The 24403-nt window shown below is 33.2% G+C and overlaps 2 protein-coding genes across 3 annotated transcripts in view; both read left to right on the plus strand.

Moving 5' to 3' along the window:
* The window catches only part of LOC119828911, a 43021-nt gene extending 24647 nt beyond the window's left edge, over positions 1–18374 (plus strand). Inside the window, exons 2-8 of one of the 2 annotated variants that reach the window (XM_038351225.1) lie at positions 13150–13272; positions 13761–13900; positions 14297–14624; positions 14829–15165; positions 15396–15570; positions 16304–16529; positions 17082–18374. In XM_038351225.1, coding sequence (XP_038207153.1) covers positions 13150–13272; positions 13761–13900; positions 14297–14624; positions 14829–15165; positions 15396–15570; positions 16304–16529; positions 17082–17779 — 2027 coding nt within the window. In that variant the 3' untranslated portion in view covers positions 17780–18374. Of the gene's footprint in view, positions 1–13149; positions 13273–13760; positions 13901–14296; positions 15166–15395; positions 15571–16303; positions 16530–17081 lie in introns of both variants that reach the window. The other variant, XM_038351224.1, reaches the window with a different exon arrangement.
* Positions 18375–22253: 3879 nt separating this feature from the next.
* Positions 22254–24063, plus strand: LOC119829137. The gene is made up of 3 exons (XM_038351538.1): positions 22254–22566; positions 22705–22908; positions 23764–24063. The coding sequence occupies exons 1-3, from the start codon at positions 22321–22323 to the stop codon at positions 24061–24063; spliced, it is 750 nt and encodes a 249-aa protein (XP_038207466.1). The 5' UTR covers positions 22254–22320.
* The last annotated feature ends 340 nt before the right edge of the window (positions 24064–24403 follow it).

Consider the following 24403-nt stretch of genomic DNA (forward strand, 5'->3'; position numbering starts at 1 on the left):
ATTTCACATAAATATTTTTTTGTAATAAATCGGTCCATTACAAGAAAATGTGATATGTATTTAATTTTTAGTTTTATAGCATTGAAATGCTTTTATAAATGACCTAGCCTCTCGGCCACCCATGATCCCGCCACAGAAATCGAATTTCTTCTACTCTTTCGGTTTCAACCGAAGGCTAGACGTTGCTACGGTTAGGCAAGAAACGCGGGTTCGCATCCCGCCCCGTGATCTAATTTTTTCTATTCTTTCAAAAAATTTCTCAATATGATATGTATTTTAAATTCAATTACCGTCAATACAAACAAGTTATGTGCTTTTGAATTAATTTAAAAGGGGAAATTATTCGTTCCTACCTCATTTAACTGTAAATGTGGTGGTGATAAATAAACATTTCTTTCTTTCTTTCTTTCTTTCATTTATTACTATAACAGAAGTCAAGACCTTAACAATCGCAAGCATTTAATGTATAAAAACAATATGGCCTAAATAAAGGAAGTTATTATCATACCGAAAAAATGTAGGTCAGCCAGTATAAAACCGGAGTAAAAACGACTTCGAAGAAAGTGAGACTATTGGAAAGGTTGTAAATACAAATAGGTGTCGTGAGTGAAACCGGGCGCTTTGTAAGGCAAAGTGTAGCCTTGACCAGACACAAAGCGTTATGACTTTGATGCGGTAAATGAGAGAAATTCATTATTATCCACTAAGTTGCGAAAAGGTTTTTTTAACATGCATGTTCGAAAGAATGTGTGTTTTGATTGAAAATATGACTTCCATTATTTTTAACAATATAAACATCTAGTGACATTTTACTTGCTCTGCTATAAAAAAAGGCATTTAGTATAATCGCAATCCTTAATTTATGAGACAATTATACAGCTAGTAAGAGTTCAGTAGGCATTACCATTGGTTAGGAGATAGTTTCTCACTTAATACTCATTTCATTATTATGTAAATCTAAAAAAATATACTACTAGAAACGAAAAACTACAAGAACAGATGAATCACAGAAATTAATTAAAAACGTGAGTACGAAAATTGAAATTTAATTAATGCCTTCTCCAAATTACCTGCAGGCTGCATACCAATTCACTTTCTCCATTCGTCTCTCGCCGCTAAATGAATTCTGAATGCATGTTCATTTTACTTCTGTGTGAATAAAAATGTATTGTAATTTACATGTTATCTTTATTTTCTGGACTTTTTATATTCCTCACACGTTGCTCTTTCTTTGTTGTTTATTTATTTCCCTCCAATTAGTAAGAATGCAGGTTATATTCAGAAAAATAGAATACTAATTTATTTTAATTTGATAAAAAAGTCAAATATGAAGAATCTATATCAAACGATCAAAGAACTTATAACAATTTTGTTGTACATATAGTCTTAAGCCATAAGGTCATATTCTATCACCTACATATGCAACAGTGAAAGAATAGTTGAAATCGGTTTAATGATACCTGAGACTAATGTATCCAAACAAACAATCAAACAATGTAGCTTTATAGCTATTTTTATAATATAGAAGTATGTAAGTATAGATTAAGACCAGACAACGTTTTTATTTTATTATTTAAAATGAAAAACAAACCTTTTTAAGAAACGGCTGTGCAGTCATTCAGTCCGTCAGTTTATGCCCATTTAACTCCCTGTTTCTACTAAAAATTAGTAGGTACATTGAAAAATTGTATTATTTTATCAGTGATTATTATTTACAAATATTTACTATACTATATAACACACTAGCTGCACCTCGCGGTTTCACCCGCGCAAGTCCGTATCCCGTAAGAATAAAATTATCTGGATAAAAAGTTGCCTATATGTTATTCCAGTTGTCCAGCTGTATACCTACCAATTTCATGGCAATCGGTTCAGTAGTTTTTGCGAGAAAGAGTAACAAACACAAATATATCCCTACAAACTTTCGCATTAATTTTATAATATTAGTACGATTACTTAGTAATATTACATAAATAAAAGTGACGCATATATAATGCAACATCTTGTAAAATATTATGCATTTAAATAGTTATGTACGTTTAGTCGATAAACCTTTACTAACCTCTCAAACGATCGTATCACAGTCAAGTCTACACTTTCAATACATAAGCAGCAACACCGAGAAATCATAATTTCTATATACATTAAAGCCACTGGATCAGTATGTCACGCCAGTTCAATATAAGCAAAAACATCGATTACTGGCTCGTGATCGGACGCTGGCCGACTTACGTGGCTGCAGCAGATGGTGTAACCGCTAGCTTTTAATCGTGACTTTTAACGCGTTTTATTGTAGCATGTTGTGTTTTGAATTTTGAAAGTAATGTATAATTAGTCGATTGTAGTGTTTATGGTATATTGTGATGATGGGCTTTGTGGGACTCGATACATGCTATTCTGACGAGTAAACTATGTTGGAATGTTCGGTAAAAATTGTGTTTCGTTCAATATTTGCTTTTATATAATACAGTATGTTATAGTTTATACCACGCATTCATGATTTGTAAAAATATCGAAACATACCGTTATTTGATGCTGCAGAATTTATTTCGTTTTAACGGTACCATGAAATACGGAATCGATATTTTGTTCAATCTGGTGCAAATAAAAGGTTAGCCTACTTTCTTTTTTCAATCTGTAAAGTTTAAAATAAAGTAATTGTATATTTGATATAAAGTAATCCAAAACCAGAGCAGTTTTGCTTGTGAAATGATATTAAAGACGATTGAGGTTAATACCTACGTAAAATTATCCCTTTACAGAATCTTGAAGCACTTGCTTTTATGCAATTTTATGGATCGTGTTTTCCGCCCTCGGCTTTGCCGGCATAGTCAAATGAAAAGCTTTAGCCCGCCTAGTTCTTGTTTCCGTGTGATTTTGGATAAAAACTATCCTATGTCAGATATGAACAGACAGACAGACAAATAGGCAGAGTTACTTTCGCATTTCTAATATTAATAATGATAAAAAACCAATAATACACAAAGAAACAATCGTTTATGTAGAAAGGGCTTACGTAAATATGATCAAATTTTCTGCATGTTCGAATATCAAATATAATCACAAGGATTATTTAAATACATAATATTATACACTTGCACTTAGTAAATTGTTATTTAATGTTACTAAAATCGATAAAGACTTGCTTGACTTGAGTTTCTTATTTTGGTTTGTTAAATTTGTCTTCTAAGTTCTGTATCTTCAATAATATTTATAACGAGAGGAGGTGGTTTCAACTTTTTTGATCAAACTTATTTAAATATCTATTAGTAATAATTATTTGAATTGAATAGCAATACGTGTTTTTTCGCCAGTTAATCCGATATTTTTGAAAGTTTGTCGACCTTGTCTCTTGTCTACAAATAAAACTATTTACCGGCCATCTCTGACGTATATATAGTTTATAAAGCTAGTAGTATGGTATTACTTTGCCTTCATTATTGTAAAATTTCTAAGTTCAGTGAGGCATATGGGGTATAAGGCATTACAGAATAAGCTAAGAGCTCCTTTCTGCTTATTAACAATTAGTAATAAAACTAAAATACATGAAGAATATGAGTTAATTTATTCATCAAATATCCTATTAAATAAGAATTTCAAAAATGTGTCACAATCACGTATTAATTGCTCGAGTTTCGATATTTTCGAGGTGACATTTCCATCTTATTGCTTTCTAATACTTATAAGTTGGACGGAAATGTTTTAATTAAAAAATCACCCATTGCCAAATGAGAAAAAAATTGAAAAAATGTGTTAAAGAATGTCTATCATTAGGTTAATTGTTAGCAAAGTGCGGGTGAAAATCTGCTTTATTTAATGCAATAATAAGTATGTACCGGGAAATTTCGATAAAAGGCAGGGATCAGAGGTTCTACATGGATGCACCATAATGAGCTAAAGAGTTTCCGTATTCGTTTGCCCTTTCGTTTACTTTGATTTAAATCTTATTGTTACGTAAAATAGTGTATGTTTTGTCTTAATATATAAACGATAAAATATTGACTGTAAGGTTTCAATTTCAACTCGAATTGTATAGGGAGAATGATACTAGATATTAATTGTATAAGAAACGTCTTTAATATTAAATATGCTTTTATAAAGCACTTTTATAATTTCATCAATGTAAGATATTAAACGAAAAGTATTTGAAACTAGCGGTCCGCCCCGGCTTCGCTCGTGGTATATATATAGCCTATAGCCTTCCTCAGTAAATGGGCTATCTAACACTGAAAGAATTTCAAATCCGACCAGTAGTTCCTGAGACTAGTGCGTTTAAACAAACAAACAAACAAATTCTTCAGCTTTATAATATCAGTATAGATAATGGATTATTGAACTTTCTTATTTGTAACACTGTGAGAATATTGAACAATCTATTCTGTATCTTCCGATCTCAGATCTATACAAAAAGTACATCAATACATTATTAAAGCTTGACCTCAACCGACCCCCGAGATCTCTCCTTATACGACACTGAGAAAGGTTAAAAGTGTTCGAATCTGATTTAAAATATACTAGATAACGCTACACATTATAAAATAAACTACCTCTACATCTGTCTGTCTGTTCGCGATATACTAAAAAGTACTGCACCGTTTGCAATGGATGTTATACAATTTGTTAAGTTTTAAACAACGCAAAGCCACAGGAATAAAGCTAGTAGTAATTAGTAAGGGTTATTGAGTAAAGTAATAGTTATGTTATTGAATGTAAAAGTTTTGTGATGTACATAAGATATTATTAGTATTCTAAATAAATAGTATATTGCAGCCCTGTTAGCAAACATTGAGATTATATGGGTGTTATTATTTTTTTTTAATTATGATTAAAGCGATTGACCTTAATAAATCACTGCTTTCAGACAAATAGATTAAGTTCCCAAATACTAATGATACCAAAGCGAAACATAATCAAGGTAATCGTGATTTTCATATTTATTATTGATAGTTACATAACAAGATAGTTTTGTAAGGACTTACGTAAGGAAGTGTTCCCAAAACATTAGCAGCAGAATAACGCAAATAACCACCCTAACGTTGGCACTCGTCCATGGTTCATCATTATTGAAATATGCCCTTTTTTGAGAGAAAAAAAATGGCAGCTGAAGTTATAAGAGAGACAACGAAGAGGTACATATATAAGTTATATATATGTACCTCTTCGTTGATTATAAATTAGGGGACACCACGCATTATTTGTTTCTGCCACTCATTTCGGCATTCGAAGCATTAAAATTTACTTTGATTATTTTTTATAATTTGTATCAAATAAAAATGTATTTTTACTGATACCGTTTATTACATGATTACGATTCGATTAAATTGTAATAAAGACTATGATTGTCTTCTTTATTCGTAGTTTAGATGTCCCAATACTTCAATTACATCAAGATGCGGGTATAATGAAAATCGAACTAACTCAACAAGAACAAGCAGACAGGTTTCACATTTTTACGTTTCTGAAAACACCACGATCTAGCAAATTCATTACAAAACACAATAGGTAATAGTGACTGTTGCAACCAAAACGTAAGCGCTCAAGCGTATGTATAAACTCATAATTACGTGCAATCATTAGCAGTAATAAATATAGACATTAAGGTATTATTTGAGTATTTTTTATCCAATAAAAGCCACATTTCCTACAGTACGCCTCGTCCGTGGCCTCCATTGGTGAGGCCACACGCGAAGTTTGACTCCTAACCACTAATATGCAAGTAGATCTAACGTCTACTTACTTATTAAGGAATCTTTATTATGCAATAACATTGTTATAATATGTTGATTTCATAATTATATGCGACAAATGAGCACATTACATGTCATAAAAAAATTAAAAGATATGACGAAGAGTGACTTAGAAAGAAAAAGAAATATGGTTAGGTACATGTTTTAAAAAGTTCCATTAAATATTGTTTGCATGTTCTTAGGTACTTATCGATCGCAATACTCTACTATTAAATATAAAAGGGTAAGAGAAAATAATATGGTATTAAATACTAATGGTTTACTGCTCTCGATGGCTGCAATGCAAATTATATTCAAGCTATTATTCTTCATAGAACAGATTTAGAGAAAGTTTGGTCTTACGATTCCTTTATTAACTTTTATATTGGCTTTTTTAATAATACTTTCCCACGGACCACAGACCGATCTTTTTATATTACTGGTTAAATAAATAAAACGATCGGCTTTCAAAGCTACAAATATACTTTTATTCTTTTATGTTTCGGTTATATATCGAAAATATTCATCTTAAGATATATGAATGAGGGATTATTGTGATTTTTTTAATCGATTTATTTAAATTTAGATTACCTTTAATCAAGAATAGAAGCCTATATTTAATATAAATAACTACTAATAGTAATAGTTCGACCACTTGCAACTACCATTATGCTACTTAGTACTTACCAAGTAGCATAATGGTAGTTGCAAGTGCAACTATAGTCTTTTAAAACACCACACTTTGTAATTGGTCTGAAAGTGTGCTAGTAATAATTATTGCTAGTAATTATTAAATCCCTTGATCTGACATTTTCAACTTACACATTACATTTTGTATAGTTTCTTTACTCACAACACATAAATTCAAGTAATCTAGACGATCAAATGTAATGATAGACATCCGAAACACGGTTGTCATATATATAAATAGAATGTGGTTAGGGTAAATAAACTTGAATTACGTAAAGATCATTATAAAGAGATTACCGTCCCATTGACTTGTCTCGGTGCCTCAGCTATCTTGGATACGAACAGATGCTTTAAGGTTATAATTACCTCCTTTAAAATAATATAGTTTAGCGCGTGTTTGGCTTGCAATTGAATTATTATGAAAGATAAATGGAGATTTCATAACGTTCTAATATTTTAAATGTCAAACGTAACGGTGTTTGCTTTTAGTTTAAATGTATCGATTTATATTTGCGATGATATTCAGATGCAAATTAAATTTCTTGCGAAATATCGTTATTACAGATAGATCTCAAAATATAAGTACAGCGTATGTCAGTTATACTAACGTGCAATTAAGACGAAATTGTGTCAATGTCCGACATTATTAATAATTTTTTACACAAATAAACTTATAATTAAATCCAATATCATCACAACATCATAAAAACAGAATAACAGAATCATTTGAATGAAAATTGTCGATAAATATCATGAAAAAATATCATTAATTAATTAATGTCACAAAAAACAAAACACTCATATAAATATCATAAAAGTAATGGATATATTCCTTTTGTTTTTTTAATAAGTCAATTAAATAAAAAAATTATAACATGGTAGCTTCAGCTATGATACCGATTCTAGAAAGATGCACTACAAAACCGCGAATAGTGTGATAGTTTAAATATTATAAAAGAAAAAACATAGTATTCAATCTTACTCTAGTATTCTTAATACTGAACATTTTAAACTTACAAAATAATTTATATGCTTATTATAAACATAAAAGAAGCTACAGAATGTTTAGTAACAGAAATACACAACGAACCTGAGATCATTTCGTCAAACAAAAGCAATAAAGACGGATTACTAATGAAATTTAAGGTAGGAGCGGCGAGATGTGGTCGTTCAACCGGACCTCGTGAAATGGAAAGTGGCCCGCGATCCGTTATGTTGTGATATGTAAATGGATTTTTGGATAATATTACATAAATTTAAATATTTCTTTATATAAGTAAATTTTAATTTAAATAAAGGCGTAATGTAATGTATTAATAGAAAGTGTTTGCCCCGTACTACGGAAATCAGCTTCTGCAAGCAGTGTTTCCAAACGTTTACGATATAGGGACCTTCAAGAAAAGAGCTTACTCCTTTCTTAAAGGCCGGAAACACACACACCATACCCCTGGTATTGTGGGTTGAGAATGCATGGTTTTTTTTTGCATATCATATAACACCTTCCGATAATGTTATTAATAGTAAAAATATTATATAATTCATTTCCCTTTCACGACAAATCACTCACCGCACAAATGGCTAACAACAATACCATACTTATTGGTAATTCGCCGTACAATAGTGGGATTTCACGGCAATTTGCGATGCACATTGGTGGTATCCAAACACCGTTACAAATTAAATCTGAATCGTTGTGTGCTCACAATTTAATATAATTCATTGACAGCTACTAATCTTAACATGCTTTTATTAGCTTCACCTGTATGTATGTATTTCCACCTGTATGTTAGATGTATACAACTGACTCCTTTTGCCTCGATATTGACCCACTTTAAAAGGACAGATGTAATTTAAACTGTTCATTTATCAAGAATCGATGACAATACAATAATTTGATGAGTTTATCTTATTACACTCATTACGATCGCAAGGATAAAGTTATTTCCATTTAACCTATTGTCATACTATACACCGACTTAGAGAAGAAAATTGTTTGTCGGCCAAAAGTATAATTTATAAGTAAGCCTATAGGTTTTATTATTATTTCGTCATAATAAATTCTTATCTTCCCAGTGTACTCACTGGCTTACTAGGCTCAAGTCCTTTTGTACATTTGATCCTTGACTCGCATAAAAACTATTTAAATACAATTCATTCCTTTGTTTTTAAGTTATGGAATACCGCTCACCTATTTGGCTAGGACAAATGTATTATCTATTGATTAAATGCAAAAATTTGTCCATCTACTGCCATACAATACCACATGTTAACATAAAAAAATTAAATCAATCGCGCTTCTTTCAATAAATAATCTTGAATATATATAATTGGGACATTCTGAGGCCATCAAACAAACACAATACTTAGTGGTGCATGTTTAACATCTTTTATGGATTTGGATGTCAAAGGAACCATCTATTTCTCAACGTAATTTGTAAATATTTTGTTACGAACTCCTAGTACCATAGTACAGGTACATGACATGTCCTAAAACATTTGTATTTATCTTAAACAAAAGATAATATTTGCGATCATTCCACCTTATTTTATTCCAAATCCTACTAATCGTATAGTCCTATCCTGCTATCTTATCCTACTCTAATATTATATATGCGAACTTTGTAAGGATATGTGTGTGTTTGTTGCTCTTTCACGCAAAAACCATTGAACCGATTGCAATGAAATTTAGTTCGTAGACAGCTGGACAACTGGAATAACATATACGCAACTTTTTATCCCGATATTTCTACGGGATACGGACTTACGCGGGTAAAACCGTGGGGCGCAGCTATTATATTTTGCAAGTATTAGGTTGGTTTTAGTGCTACGCTGACCGGTGCTGACAGGCGAAACGTATGAATCTCTACACACCGCACACGCTCACACCTACGCGTTATTCTACTACCGAATAAAATTCTATACAGCGACATAGCGGTCTTCGTTTCGGTTGCTTATTATAACATTAATTATAATTTATATTACACCATTATGTTAATTATACTTACCATTGGCAGAATTTCATTACTTCGTTCAAAAGAATAGTATGAAGACATTAATGAATCAATTACTGAGTATTTTTATTTAAATTATAACGTGTTTGTAACATTAGACAGGCGTTTAACAATAAGCATAACGTAAGGTAGCGTTAGCAAAAACAAAATTTTCTTTAACATGTTGTTAATTTAACTTTATACTAAAAAATAAAAAAATATAATCACCATAATAACATGATTTTATATTATCTCCAAAACCGTTTTAAACTCAAAACTTTTGCATGCACTTATGAACAGTAGTTTTTATTCCAATTTGGAATATCGCTTCTCCCAGGAAGAATCTGCGAATGGGCGGTGGTGATCGCTTAGCATCAGGCGAACCACCAGCTCATTAGCCTGCTATGACATTAAAAAGCTTGTTATGCACGTCTACACCAGCATCAATCGTTAAACCATTGGTAAATCGAAATTATTTCAAATACAAGCACTACTTGAACTACTCATTCCACACAAAATAGCCTACCCTAAATTAAGCAAAACCGATAAGGGTCTATAGTTACGCTAAAGGATCTGCAATATCTTCAATTATGTCGCCTATAAGTCTCACTAACTCATCCTAAAATTTCTATATTTCTACGCAACATAACTACCATCCATAGATGCAATCAACAAAAGAAATGGTAAACATTAACATTTCCAGCCGCGAAACTCGTCTGCTATCCGTACAAGCAATGCCTTTCTCTGAGCATCCGGCTGTAACCGGTCACCATGATTCACGAATCGGCAGGTCACTTTGACCAGTGAAAGTGACGTGTGGTTGACTGAGTTTACGAACGATTATAGGTGGTTATATGATTATATTATTTACGGTACGACACCGGTTTAATGGTAAAAATTAATGGGTATTTGTCATTCTATAAGAAGGAGGTAGAGGATGTGAAGTGTGTACTGTGTTTCCACACATGTTAAATACAACACGTCTTTGATACAAAGTATTTTTTCATTACAAATGTAGCAAACCTTTAATTCTTATAAAATCAAGATATAATAATAATACAAATAAATCTCATACATCCTAATATTAAAGATCATTGTATGTACAAGTACAATTATCAAAACGTTTGTTTTTTACTTGATGTAATATCGAGACGCCGAAATAAAGTAGATACTGATGCAGCAATCCCAGCATACACATCGGATATAGATTAGAGACGACTAGGGAATGTCAAATACTTTCCCCCATTCGAAACTGCAACGCATGCGCAATTCTGTTCGACGCAGCACGAGTGTATCGCACGCAGTACCGACTGTCATGAAGGTATGCAACGTGTTTGATGTAGTAATTACTGTGTAAATTTCTTTATTTCTATGGCATATAACGCAAGGAGAGTAATATAAATTTTATAAATAATGTGGTAACAAGTACATCTAGTACAATTAAGTATCGACTACAATATATCATAACGATAAATTTAGTATATTCGTTGTTTGCTGGAAGGCAGCGAAGGACATTGATTCTAAATTCATGTTATCTCTCTCTCTATCCTCATGTATGTTTGACACGAGACCGAATCTCGACTTGTGATCAAATTATTTTCTATTCTTTAAAATTTATCAATATAGTGAATGCTATAAAACTAAAAAATTAAACATCTCTCTCTATTTCTGTCTAATTTGCAACCTATTCCAAAATTGCACCACTTTACCACTATCAGCTGTCTGTCGTAACTTCGTCTGGTATCAAAAGGAATGTTCTTGAGGTTATTTTATTCAATCGCTCTTCAGCGCTCAAATCAAAAGAGTATAAAACTAAAAATTTGACTAAATTTTAAAGGGCAGTATTTTAGGTAACAGTTGCCATTATGGCTTAGTAATGTTAGTGTAGTATTATATTATCTGTGGTAATGTCATAAGTATCAGTGAATAATTTGCACTAGAATACTTAGCATTCGTTGACACTTATATCTGATCACACGCAACTATAAGTGGCTAGTTATTCCAATAGTCCACCAGCTTAGACTTTCTATTACTTATTTCAAAATAATTTTATGTTTATCCCATATATAAATATCTCAATTATCATTAACAAAAATGTTGATAAGTCGACATTCATCATCATTGACCCATAAAATCCCACTGCTGGGACACAGGCCTCCTACGATAGCCATAATCCACTACGCTAGCCAAGCGCGGTTTGGCAGATGTCATATGTCAAGGCAAGTCGACATAACCGCAATTTAATTGGTACGAATTTAAAATAACTGGCGCAAGGTATGTTTCAACAAATTACGTTATGTGAAGACCACTCGATTAAAGCGTGCTATACACTATCGGGCAACTATCAGTTTGTAATTTTTTAAAGACAGTTACTTAAAGATATCAAACACGAAAATACATACGTATCGAAATATGTGTGAAATACGTCCAGCTTATTAAAAACGTCTTCATCTAAGTATATTATCTAGTAATACCTATACTTCTGTGCTAATAATGTAAAGCTGATGTTCGAATTTATAAGTTGTGTTGCTTAAGTCGGGCAGACTATGAATTCAGAGTCAATTTCCATATAAGAGTGTCATCACTAATCCTAAAGACAAAGCAAACGAATCGTAGGTGTGGTAGCAGCCATATTCAACAGGACGAGGTGAAATCTGGGTCATCGCAGTATCCTGGACTGACGTTTCGAAACTATGGCGGATGATAATGCTAATTGGCCTATTAGAAAACGTTTTATTGCTTACTAAGTATAGCTAGTAATATGATGAATAGATAATTCGGAGATTATTTGTTTTGAAGGTACATGATGATTTGTGAAGGGTTACTGTTCCTTTTGGTAGAGTTACTATATATTATTGGATATTAACTAACTTTTGTTGGACTTGCTTATATATTTTTGTTGAAACATATTGATTAAGTCTTATATATTCTATTAAGTCTTATATATTTTAATTAAATACAATACGATCTTACATATTTGATGTAAATTAATTTAAAATTAATATACATTAAAAAATGCCCGTGCCGCACACAAAACACGCAATAATAATGAAACTTCATTCAATAAATATTGTGTTTCATTTTATCACCACATAAAGTTTTTACCTGCAATGTATACAAAACGGCATTTAAATGTTTTAAACTGATATTCCTCTATCGATTTCAAAATTAGCGCACTAAAAGTTTCACTTCAACCACCCAATTTGGTCATAAAATTATTGACATTCGTTTGTCACTTTTCAGAGCTATAGCGTCAAACGACCTTCAAAAACCGCTTTATTGAATCATTATTTTTGTCACGCGATTGCATTGCGAAATTTTACGGTACTCTATTGTTCGAAGAAAACACTTAAACGACATAAGAGTGTGTAACGAGGATGGATGCTGCAACGGAAATTATTTAAACAATGTGATAATCGTAATGAAATTATAATTTCCTTGTGCTTACTCACCTTAAAATACGTATGGGAAGTAAGACTTAGCAAGGGGATAGAACGTAATTTTGTATTGAGTATTGTGTATTTGTAATGACCATACACAATATTCAATACAAAACTACTTTTATAAGTATCTTAATTGGAATATGCATGTAGTGTTTGCATTACAATATTACGTATGGAAAATTTTAAATATTTTTTATGAAGAGATAGTATATTACTTGGCCGTTTCACATCAGTAGGTATACCTACTGATATATATATTAAGAAGATAATTTAACTTACGATATAACCATTTTGTTTCAGATATTGTTAAGCCTCTCTGCGTATTGGAATCAGATTTCGGATTCAAAATAAACTGCGCCTTCAAAAAGTCCGGCCTGTTTAGGGTACGAAACCTTGGAGGCATCAAAGCTCACGCTAGTTTAGGTAAGTCACCTATATTTTTAGTCGAGTAAGAGTAAAATGAGTTATTGATAAAAATTATATCGTAAGTAAACTCAAACTGTACCTTTTTATGATAATAATTATTGTAATATTATGTATTATATTTCTTTTTATGTAACATCAAATACTGTTTGAACCTTGTACCTATGTTTTGTCATAATTTGAACAAATTTGATCAATTAAGGAGTAAAGTTTTTATGTGTTTTTGTATATTTGCAAATGAGAATAATGGTAGTCGCTTGAATTTTGAAAATAATAAATAATAATTGGAAAATTTTGAAAGACGCTATAAAAAAAAATACAGGGTGTCCAGGCGATAAGCTTGTATGTTATAAAACTTAATTTTAATTAATTCGTTTAAATCTTTAACCGCAAACTGATTTTCGTAAAAAAATCAATAAAATGTACGTCCCTTTAATTGGGATAAACTTTTTTGTATATGTCTATAAAATAAATAAATAATTTTCCAGGATTCAGTCTCGGTGACGAGCTCGGGTTTGACCAGTCGCTAACAAACCAGGACCCGAGCAGGCGCAGGTCAGTCAGCATCAAGAATGGAGCACCCAATGTCATCGTTGATACTACCAATAGACCGGCTTCTAAACAAGAGGTAATAAATAGTTCTCTTATTTATACTTTAGTATTAATTAATTATATATTAATTATTAAGTAAGTACTTTATATGAATTATTTTCATTAAGCTTCTTTATTAGTATTTTCAAAAATGTTTTCCTGTAAATAATATATTAAAATTATTAATGCGAAAAACTGTCTATTACTGTAATTTGCTGCACCAATGTGGATATAATTTGAGAAGAAAATAACTGTTTAAAGAGCCTATGTGAAATATGGGCTTATTTTTTTAATCTCCCTGTAACTGTTTGAAATTGTTATAACAATACCAGTATCAGAATAAATCTTAAGCATAAAAAATTTAGAAGATGCTGTATGACAAGATTATGATGATGATGTACAAGACTTAAATTCTTAAACTTTTCAATTTCAGAAACGTGGCAAACAGAACAGAATAATGATGCGCCCGGTGCCACCTTCGACCCGGCCAAACCAGGCCGCTATGAACAAACTGTCCACTCTACACAAACGCGTCTCCACTACAATGCAACCTATTATTGTGTCTGGATCGACCGCACAAACAAACTCACTGAACAGAGCTCCACCCACTGTCACGATGGCCAAACCGATGCCAATGGGCGTCCCACCCTTCAGACCTCTTCCTCCCAAAGAAGAAACACTCAAAGTACTGCCCATAGCCACGAGGAAGACCTACACGCCTCTCCAAATACCTCAAGCACAATCCCCTGGAGCGTATGAAAGTGAGAAACAACCCATTTTACACGATAACGTATCAAAAATGGTCTCGCAAATGCATCAACCTTACAAATCCACTCAAACTAACATTAAAGTGAACCCATTCGTTCCCATGCCTCAAGCCATATCTGTCATACCCGCACCATCATTTAACACACCTCACACCTACAATTCTGTATCTTTTCCAAATCCTGTTTCTAATTTTGTAGACCCAGTACCTCAGCAAGTGCAAGACTTGGCGTACTATAATACGAAGAAGGTAGACGATTACAACAGCATCAGTGGTTACAGCGATGATACGACATTGAAACTTAACAAAGAAGACATAAATGCTAAAATTGCTGAAATCGCCAAGGCTGGGAATATATCTATGGAGGCGGTCGAAGCGGCTATTGCATTGCGCCAACAGCAACTGTTGAATAAGTACGCAAATATTCCGGTACCGACAACAACAACTTCGACAACAACAACAGAAGCCCCCATTGTGTTTGAAATGCAAGCTGAACCAGAAATCATTGTGGCGCCCGCACCATCGAAACCCAAGAGGTATTTTCGCTACTATAAATAAATATTTCTTCCTCTTATTCTATACTACCTGACTTCTTGGATATTTTTTATCAGTTAGGTTATGAATATATTTAGTTATCATTTTGTTAGATGTTAAGTGAGATCCTAACTTGCAACCGGACCACAATATTCTCGAAAGGCCTATGCAAATTTTTTCCTACTATATTTTTCAATACATTAAATATATTAAAACTTATTTGAAATTCCAGAAACCCAACAACAGGGAAAGTGATGAACGCCCCAAGGGAGTACTACCCCGTGGGGTACGAGAAGAATTTCGATGATCACTTCCAGTCCAAAGTGGATCTGCCCGATACCAACTTCCACTGTGGTGATCAGAAGTACTTCCCTGGATTGTATGGTGATGAAAACCTTGGTTGTATGGTGAGGATTTCTTATTGGAATTACAAATTACACACGTCACAATGTGCATGACATCATTACATGTGTAATTTACACATTTTATTACAATAAATAATTACACATGTGGTGGTGTCCAGATAAATAATCCAGTTTGCTTAAATCTATTTCGGTATCGAATTTTATCTTTTTCTGGAAATCTAAACTTTTACTATTAATATAGGATATGTGACTATTATGTATTTTTAACCACAAAATATTATATAAGATCTTACATATAAAATTCTCGTGTCACAATGTTAGTCTCTATACTCCTCCGAAACGGCTTGACCGATTCCTCTGAAATTTGGTAAGCATATTGGGTAGGTCTGAGAATCGGCTAACATCTATTTTTCATACCACTAAACGATAAGAGTAAGGCAGAACAGCGTTTGCCGGGTGCAGCTAGTAAAACAATAAAGAAGTAGTAATGTTAAAGAAATAACAACTTTACACTTTTTGACATTAAAACAAGTAGCTTATAAATCTCACATTCACAAAATATTTCGGTCCAGAAAAATGTTATCGATTGTAAAAACTAACTCATTTTAATTTTCACATATATGGAACTTCATATACAAAACTTTCTTGGGTATTGACAAACACTAACTTCCCATTAAATTATAAAATCTTCCTCTATCCCAAGGCTATCAATAAGACCTCCAGTTTGTACATTTGTACAACATGTATCTAAACAATAGAATCACTCAAAATCCAGGTATTCCACGTGTGCGCCCTCACGGACGACGGCCTGGTGATGAAGTCCTTCCTCTGCCCGGAGTCCACTCTCTTCGACCAGACCATCCTCAAGTGCAACTGGTGGTTCTACGTGGACTGCAAGAACACGCAAGCGTTGTATGACACCAACATACCGGTGTCCAAGAGTTACCAGCTCATGAAGGCGCTGACCTTCTTCAGCTCTTATAAGAAGGAGATGGATGTTGGTGAGAAATATTTCTTTGATTTAATGTAATTTTTGTGTCCGTGGCTTCGCCCGTGTCGTCAAAATTAGACTCACACAGTTCCCTTGGAATTTTTAGGGTTCCTATGTACTCTTTTAGATCTCAAACTATCTGTAAATCAAATTTCATGCAAATCGGTTCGGTGGTTCAGGCGTGAAGTAAAGACTGAGTAATAATTTTAAATATTATTAAGATTGATTATTCCAGGATACTTTTCTATAGGCCATCGAATGATTTTTTTTTAAAGCAAAGGAACTGAATCAATTTTGTATTAAAATTCGTGTATAATTGTCATAATCACTGTGTAGATCATTCTGTGTTATATTGTTTTGTTTTCCTGACTATGAATAATAGAAAAGCTATCGTTTTTATACATATCAGTTAGAAATCTAAATTGAGCTTATCCAAAATATAAATTATCTATAGACAAATCTTGATTTATTCGATCCATTTCTGTGATCTAAACATTAAATTGAATCTAAGATATATAAAATAGTGTTTATTCAATACAAAGATGTCTATAATGAATTTCAGGTCGACCGATGAATCCAGAAGACGTCGGCGGTATTAAGGATGCAATATCAATACTTGAAAATCATGACACCAAACCAGCTGAATCAGAACGAGTAGAGATCGTCACACCATCACCTCTAATAGACGAAAGAAATAACAAGAAAGAAGAAATAACCCCAGTATACCGCGGCAATAGAGAACTAAACTCCACTGAAAGAAGAACAAGAAGACCACAGAAGTCAGAAGAATACAAGCTCATAACTCTCAATGCGGGAATTAACTTCAATAACACCAAAAACACAGAACGTAGAAGAATCGCTTCAAGAAATTCATACTCCAGAAGTTCTACCACTTCCACATCAACATCAACAACATCAACAACAACATCAACACAATCACCAACAACAAGTACAACAGAGAAACCGGAAACAATAGAAATAATAAAACAAGAAATAAAAACACTTGACGAAATTAAAGACGCCAAAGAGAGTCTAACAGATCAAATAGATACAGATCCAATACTGAAGGAAGCAGAACATTCGCCGCCCGTACGAAGATTCTACAGATCGAGTGCGGAAAAGGAAATAGCCATAATAAACAACGAGAAAGTTCAAATTGTTAGACCTACGCCGTTTCAGGAAAAGTCTAAGCTAGATCAAGCCGTTTTAGGCAAAACCTACGCTAGATTCAGACGGGATGTATCGCGAGTGTACCGGTAGTGTGTAGTAGTCAATTATCTATTTAGTGTCATATGAACTTATTTATTTCTTCGAGAACCTGTTGTTGTTGTGTCATCGACTTATATTTCTATATCATGAATAGTTGTAGAAAAATATACATTTTCTAGCATATTGAGTTATTGGAATGAATAGGTTAAATATAATGCATTTTAGAAGTCTTAGTGTTCTTTGTATTTTTAGGTGTCTTGATCTAGTTATGGCCAATGGCCTATGGTTTATTGAATTTAGATATCCCATAATCGATAAAGATATGGGATCACATATCCATATTCTGCCTTTTATATTTCTTCGTTGAGTAAAACATCGTCTTTGATATCATTTAGTTTAAGTATAAACCCATCAAAGACTGAATTTTCTGCATCAACGAAAGGCATTTGGTTAAATCTATCCATTCTAGATCCTTCTAGAAATTCTTCGATGACACAAAATATAAACAACTGGTTCTTAGACTATTGAGACTCGAATCAAATGTACTGATTTGCGTAGTTGCTCAATTTTTATGCTTTAGTTGAGGATCAGTCAAGTGATATTACGGTGTATGTTTTAGTTGTTAGAATAAAAACTTGTTTCCTAATCAATGCCTTTTATTTTCCTCCGTTAAAGTAATAATGGTAATACATATTACTTTTCAACGAATTCCATGTTTTTGTAGTTATAAAAACCTTTTACTTATGTCATCGCCGGCAAGCCGCCGCCGCCGGGGCTGGTGGATCGTCTGATGGTAACACATAACACCGCCCATGAACATTTGGGAGAGGAGGTCAATTGCAGACATTACTCCTCTACAAATAGATTGCCGACTTTAAAGTAGTAAGGGATAGGGATAGGATTGACGAGAGTAATAAAGGAAAGGCCTGGGAAGGGTAAGGAACGGGATCTGGGCTACTACACTGACCGAACGAAACACAGCAGCATGCTACTATATCACGCAAGTTTTCTGTAGCGGTGTCGTACTGCCTCAGTTCAAGTTGGCCCATATCGTACCGAAGTTCAACTCCCACATACAATCCAAGATATGAAATGGTATATAATAACTGTTTTAACAAAAGACCAAAACCGAATTCAAATAGACAAAACTAAACTAAATTTAAATGGGACTGCACGGGAGACACCAGAATTCCAATAAGAAATAGAACTCTCCTATAGGAAAAAGAGTACACTCCAAAGGTGGTCCAGGATTTGATGCTATAGAAGCTCTTGGCTTAATAATTGTACCAGGATAACACGAGCTATATAAATACTTGTTTTCATAATACGGCACAGCTAGTTAACAATGTACAAGAAAAAACACCGAGCTTTTTTAAAATAAAAGTCCTCATATTATAAAATGTTTATTATAACTGAATTGACGAGACTTAATAAATAATTGCGACTATTTCCTACTAGATTTCAAACAGCGTAATAATTTCTCACAAAATAATGGACCGCATGCAATAAAACCCATAGCCGCCAATGCAGTAGCGCACGTCATACAAATCATTATTTTCGAAAAATGCAATGCTCAAATTAATAAAACTGAAAATAAATTAACAGCTTAAATCATTGATACGTCAATAAATAAAGAAATAAAGATGAATGTAGATCACAACAAAGCTACTCTAGGTTCGAAAAGGTTACTTAAACAGTCCAGTAACAGTCTCCCAATATTCTCCAAAGGGAAACTGTAACAGTAAACGTAGATGACGACAAATCTTCTATCGATAATGCAGTTACCGAGGTTCCGAATGCTATTTATTAAATAGAAACTAAGCTAATAGTTCATCCCGCAATCAGGGCAGATGGGCACAGTGGGGCAGGCGCACTTGCGTTGGAACAGGCCGCGGGTACACAGGGGCAGACAGATCACCAACGTGGCAGCACTCACGAGACTGAGGAGCGACACGCAAATCATATGCCGTTACAGTACCCGGGCCTGCGAGGCGGTTCCTGGAATTATAGTGTTAATTAAGAAATTAAGCTACAAAAAATCCGCAACTATAAGCTCCATTTGGTTGATACAAACATTATTTATCACAAGACATAAGATTATATAAGCGATATTTGTATCAGTGTCGTGTGGTTCATGTTCGGTTTTTATTCAAGCTCAATAGAAGTGGACTATCAGACTGACATTTTTGTAAGTTTTAATCGAAGTTTGAAAGTCGATCCTCATCAAATACATCTGTTATCAGTATAATGATATATCATGTCAGTACATGAGATGATATTTACCTACACCGGTATATGCTTGCTTAAAAAATTGTAGAACATATATGAACCAAATTTTTTAGCTCACTGTTTCAAGTACTGACATAAGAGTAATATTGTAGAGATAACTTCGTGTAGCAATATAAATGAATTTTACTTACGTTTCAATATCTACGCTCAGTACCCTATGTTTTTATATTCTTGGATACGTTTTCACAGACCAAAAGATAATCCTGAAAGAAGGATTATTCGCGCACAATTCCACAATAATTTCACACTCATGTTGTTTTAAAATTTTACAATAATTTTTGCTTTTGACACTAATGACATAAATGAAATTAATTTGATTTATTTTTCTCTTTTCCAATTTTAAATGAGGTTCTGTTAGATTTAAAATTATAGAGCATATTATATTAATCTTGTTGCAATATTTCTGCTACTGCATTTATTATAACAGTACATCTATAACAAATGAATACAAAAAAAAACTATTTTCATCAATTTTCAAGCGAGGGTTAGTTACAGTTGAGCTAGAGTATCATTGTAAATTTTTAGCAGAGAATAATGGCTAATATTTATTTAAAGGCAATGAAAATGTGTACCTACTGTAAAATATAATAAAAACTAGCTGCGCCCCGCGGTTTCACCCGCGTAAGTCTACATCCCGTAGGAACATCGGGATAAAAATTGCGTATATGTTATTCCAGTTGTCCAGCTGACTGCGTACCAAATTTAATTGCAATCGGTTCAGTAGTTTTTGCGTGAAAGAACAACAAACACACACACACATCTTTACATAGTTTCGCGTTTATATTATTAGTAGGAAGTAGGATGTAGTTGGTAAATAAAGAAAAGATTTTGATTTTGATTAAGATTTTGATTGTTATTTATTTTATTATGGTTTTAATTACTAATAAATTAATAAACACCATCATGAAAATTTTAAAAATACTTATTTTGTGTTCTCTGTTAATGTATTTGTGACTTGCAATTTAATATTATTTAATAAAAATATTGGATGTTTACACGATACAATTGACAAAAATCTTGATGATTATATTTGTACATATTATGTTTACCTATTTATTGTGATATTATTGAATGTAACTACAAGGAGATTTTAAGTAAAACACAAGATTTATTGGATATATAACAGTTTAATACATTCATATTAACTGACAATCAATCATCATCTTGATTTAGATTTTTTCGGGCAGCACGGACTTTTACACGAAACTCTTGATGGAGTGGTGCCTTTGTGACTTTGTTCGCGTTTTAAATATTTCTCTAACATAATCGGACAACAAGATATAATGCTGGCTGCAAGGATAGCTGTGACGAAGGTGATACAAATTGCCATTCTTGTAAATCACTTTTTCTTCAGACACTTGAACAATTTTTGAAACTCAATCTGTTTGTAGCAAACGGGGAAGCACGCCAAAACAGTGGCCGAAGCAATCAAGGCGTACATCGAGAGACAAATCATCTTTTCATTGGGTTTTTCTTCCGACAACTGATTGGTCTACAAGCGGGAATACAGTTGGAATACTGCGTCCTAAAATTAAAAATAAATACTTTAAATTTAAGAGCCTGCATTCTCGTTAGCATTATAACAGATAGATAGATATAATGATAAACAGAGTTGATTGAATTAAGTTTTCATAGTAATTAAAAATGGTGGAATGAGATAAGGAAATTCCTCACTTTTGTTAAATAAAACCTTAATGGTGGAAAGGTACCTACGTAGCAAAACTTACCCTAGAATTTAGGTCTTTGTATCTTCCAATGATACTCAGATCTATTTGAACATGCAAAATAGTGGTATTAATAACGCGTACATAATTTCATTGCTTTTTGTACTTTATACTTTTTTTGCTAGAACACGACAAGAGGCAATTTAGACATTGACATAAATCAGACATGTCACGATACACTTTTGTTAGCAGCCAGTTCCAATCCGTAGTTAAATAGCTTCATAATATAATTGTCAGTTGTATCTGCGATTGTCGATATGAGTAGTTGCTCACTATTTATTGAATCAATGATTTAGTCACTATTACTTATCATTAAACAAATTAAAATACCGTATGATACGGTAATTGTTTATTTTGTTCAAGTGAATCATTGAATAAGTTTCAGGCTTTATATTTAAAACTAAACCTACCCGTCACTCTGTCAGCGTCATATTTGATAGTAACTTGTTTCCATTGATTGCAAAGTTCCTATTATCATTGTTATCCACCAAAATATTTAAAAGCATCTATGTAGCTATCACATTCCGAGCATGCGATTATCGATAGCCAATTTTCAAATGTAATATCGCAAGGTTACCAATGAAATATTGTCTGCTGTTAATTTTGACACTGCTCGTGTCTACGTGGGGACATCCGCGGCTAAAGACGCAATCGCAGCATGAATCAAATATTTTTCGGGATTTACAATTAAAGGACCATAAAGTGAGAGAGACGCAGCGAGACTGTAAAGGGAAGTGTGCCTCGAGTATAGCGCAGAAGGCGGCAGCTGAGGCAAAAGCCGCACAAGCTGCACAAAACGCTGCAGGGGCCCAAGCGGCTCATATGGTTAGAATATTGCTTCAATGAAACTCAATAAATAATCTTCTAACAGAAATTACATCGCCCAATTACTATTAATAAAGGAACGAATAACGTCCATGTGAAATCGTGAAGATTATTTCAAGATATGTTTTTGTATTTTAGGTCAAAACACAACTAGCAGAAAAAGCATTGCAAGCGGCTAAAGCTGCAGAAGCAGCCCTTGCTGGAAAGCAAGCTGTCGTAGAACAGCTGCAACAAGAAGTCAAGGAAGCTGAAGCTGTGGTGGCTGAGAACTCTGCAGCTGTACATCAACAGCAGACCGCTGTTAATGCTGGTGTGCAAGCAGCTCAACAGGCTACAGCACAGGTGACTATAGATACATTTATGATTTACTCAATTAAATTTCTAGTTACAGTATAGTTAATCCATCATCAACTATATATATCTGGGAAACATTATTGTTCGCTTCAAAAATAACAAAAGTTTTCCTTTAGTTTTTTCAATTTGCATTTAATGTGTTGTATCTTCAACAATTCCTACCCAATCAGTTCTTGAAATCGATTTCAATGTAGAATGTTATACGAAGTCAAAGTAACAGGGTGCGTAGTGACGACTGGTGATGAAAGTACTGCTAATTATTTGTCTTAAGGATTCGTAGCAATTGTTGAAGAACAAATACCCTGCTGTAATATCCACTTCGTATAACACTTCTTTAATTCTTTCCAAGGGCCTGATTGGATAGCGAAAGTTGAAGAAGCAAGACTGTCTTAAACTCATAAAGAAACTGGATTAAATCAATACCATGGTGATCTGTATGTCCATCTATACCTTTATAGCGGCTGCATCATTACTATCTTGTACACCTATTATTTACACCAATTTTTGTAATAGCAAATATCTCTCCTGCGTATGCAACATTAAGAAATAGAGCGGATCAAATTGGTGGATAACATTAAATTTTTGTATTTGTTACGTGATTAAAGTTAATATACACAGTTTCATTTTGTTTTTATTATCCTTTAAGTAGTTAATATATGTTATTATTTTCTTTTGCTCTTAAGTATTTTTTTTTGTAATTTTAAGTACTTTTTAATCGACGACCCATTAAAAAGTACTATGATATTGCATTTTATAGGAAATTATCGACATTTGGTGCCACGATTAACGATTTTTACGAAAAATAATAATTTTATCATTGTTTCTGTAATCTGTTGTCAACAGCACAAGTTATTGATGCAAGCGGTTCAACTAGCTGGACAACTAGAAAAGGCGGCGCATAGCCTGCTTGATAAAATAAAATGTGGTCTACAGGAAAAGTGTCACAATCTCTCTGAATCACGGGCTAGGTTAGCCCACCTGCAGCACAAACTACAGTGCGCATGCACCGAATGTGCGGCCACAAAGCAAGCCGCACATGCGGCGTGCGAGGCCGCAAGAGCCGCGTGTGGTAATGCTAGAAGAAAGAAACATATAATTAAGCGAAACGCTATCGTACACAAAGTGCCTAAACCTGGACGATGATACAGAAGTGGAAATGTGATCGGTAAAAAATCACTGGATATATCAGAATATCGATTTAGGTCTTATGTAAGCGTAAAAAAATTAATGATTTAGAAGCTATGTAGATACGACAAAATTTTACTTTCAATGAGATATTCAGATTCCGAAGATTGTACAGATAATTAATTGGTAACCAGCGATCAATGCATCTTAAATACTGCGATGATTTTGTTACTGAACAAGTGAGAGGAATAATGGTTGTTTTTAGAATAAATGTGTATACTTCAGTTTTGTAGGTGCGTGTGTTACGTATGTTAAGATTTTTTGATAGAATTACATTCGTTTAAGCTTCTGATAAATA

This window comes from Zerene cesonia, chromosome 9 (assembly GCF_012273895.1).
Source record: "Zerene cesonia ecotype Mississippi chromosome 9, Zerene_cesonia_1.1, whole genome shotgun sequence".
Lineage (NCBI taxonomy): Eukaryota > Metazoa > Arthropoda > Insecta > Lepidoptera > Pieridae > Zerene > Zerene cesonia.

What these genes read in the sequence shown, in the direction of transcription:
- LOC119829137 (XM_038351538.1), top strand. Translation starts at nt 22,321, where the DNA reads ATGAAATATTGTCTGCTGTTAATTTTGACACTGCTCGTGTCTACGTGG. An exon ending in GGGCCCAAGCGGCTCATATG is followed by an intron (nt 22,567 to 22,704) that starts GTTAGAATATTG and finishes TTTGTATTTTAG; the next exon opens with GTCAAAACACAACTAGCAGA. An exon ending in CTCAACAGGCTACAGCACAG is followed by an intron (nt 22,909 to 23,763) that starts GTGACTATAGAT and finishes TGTTGTCAACAG; the next exon opens with CACAAGTTATTGATGCAAGC.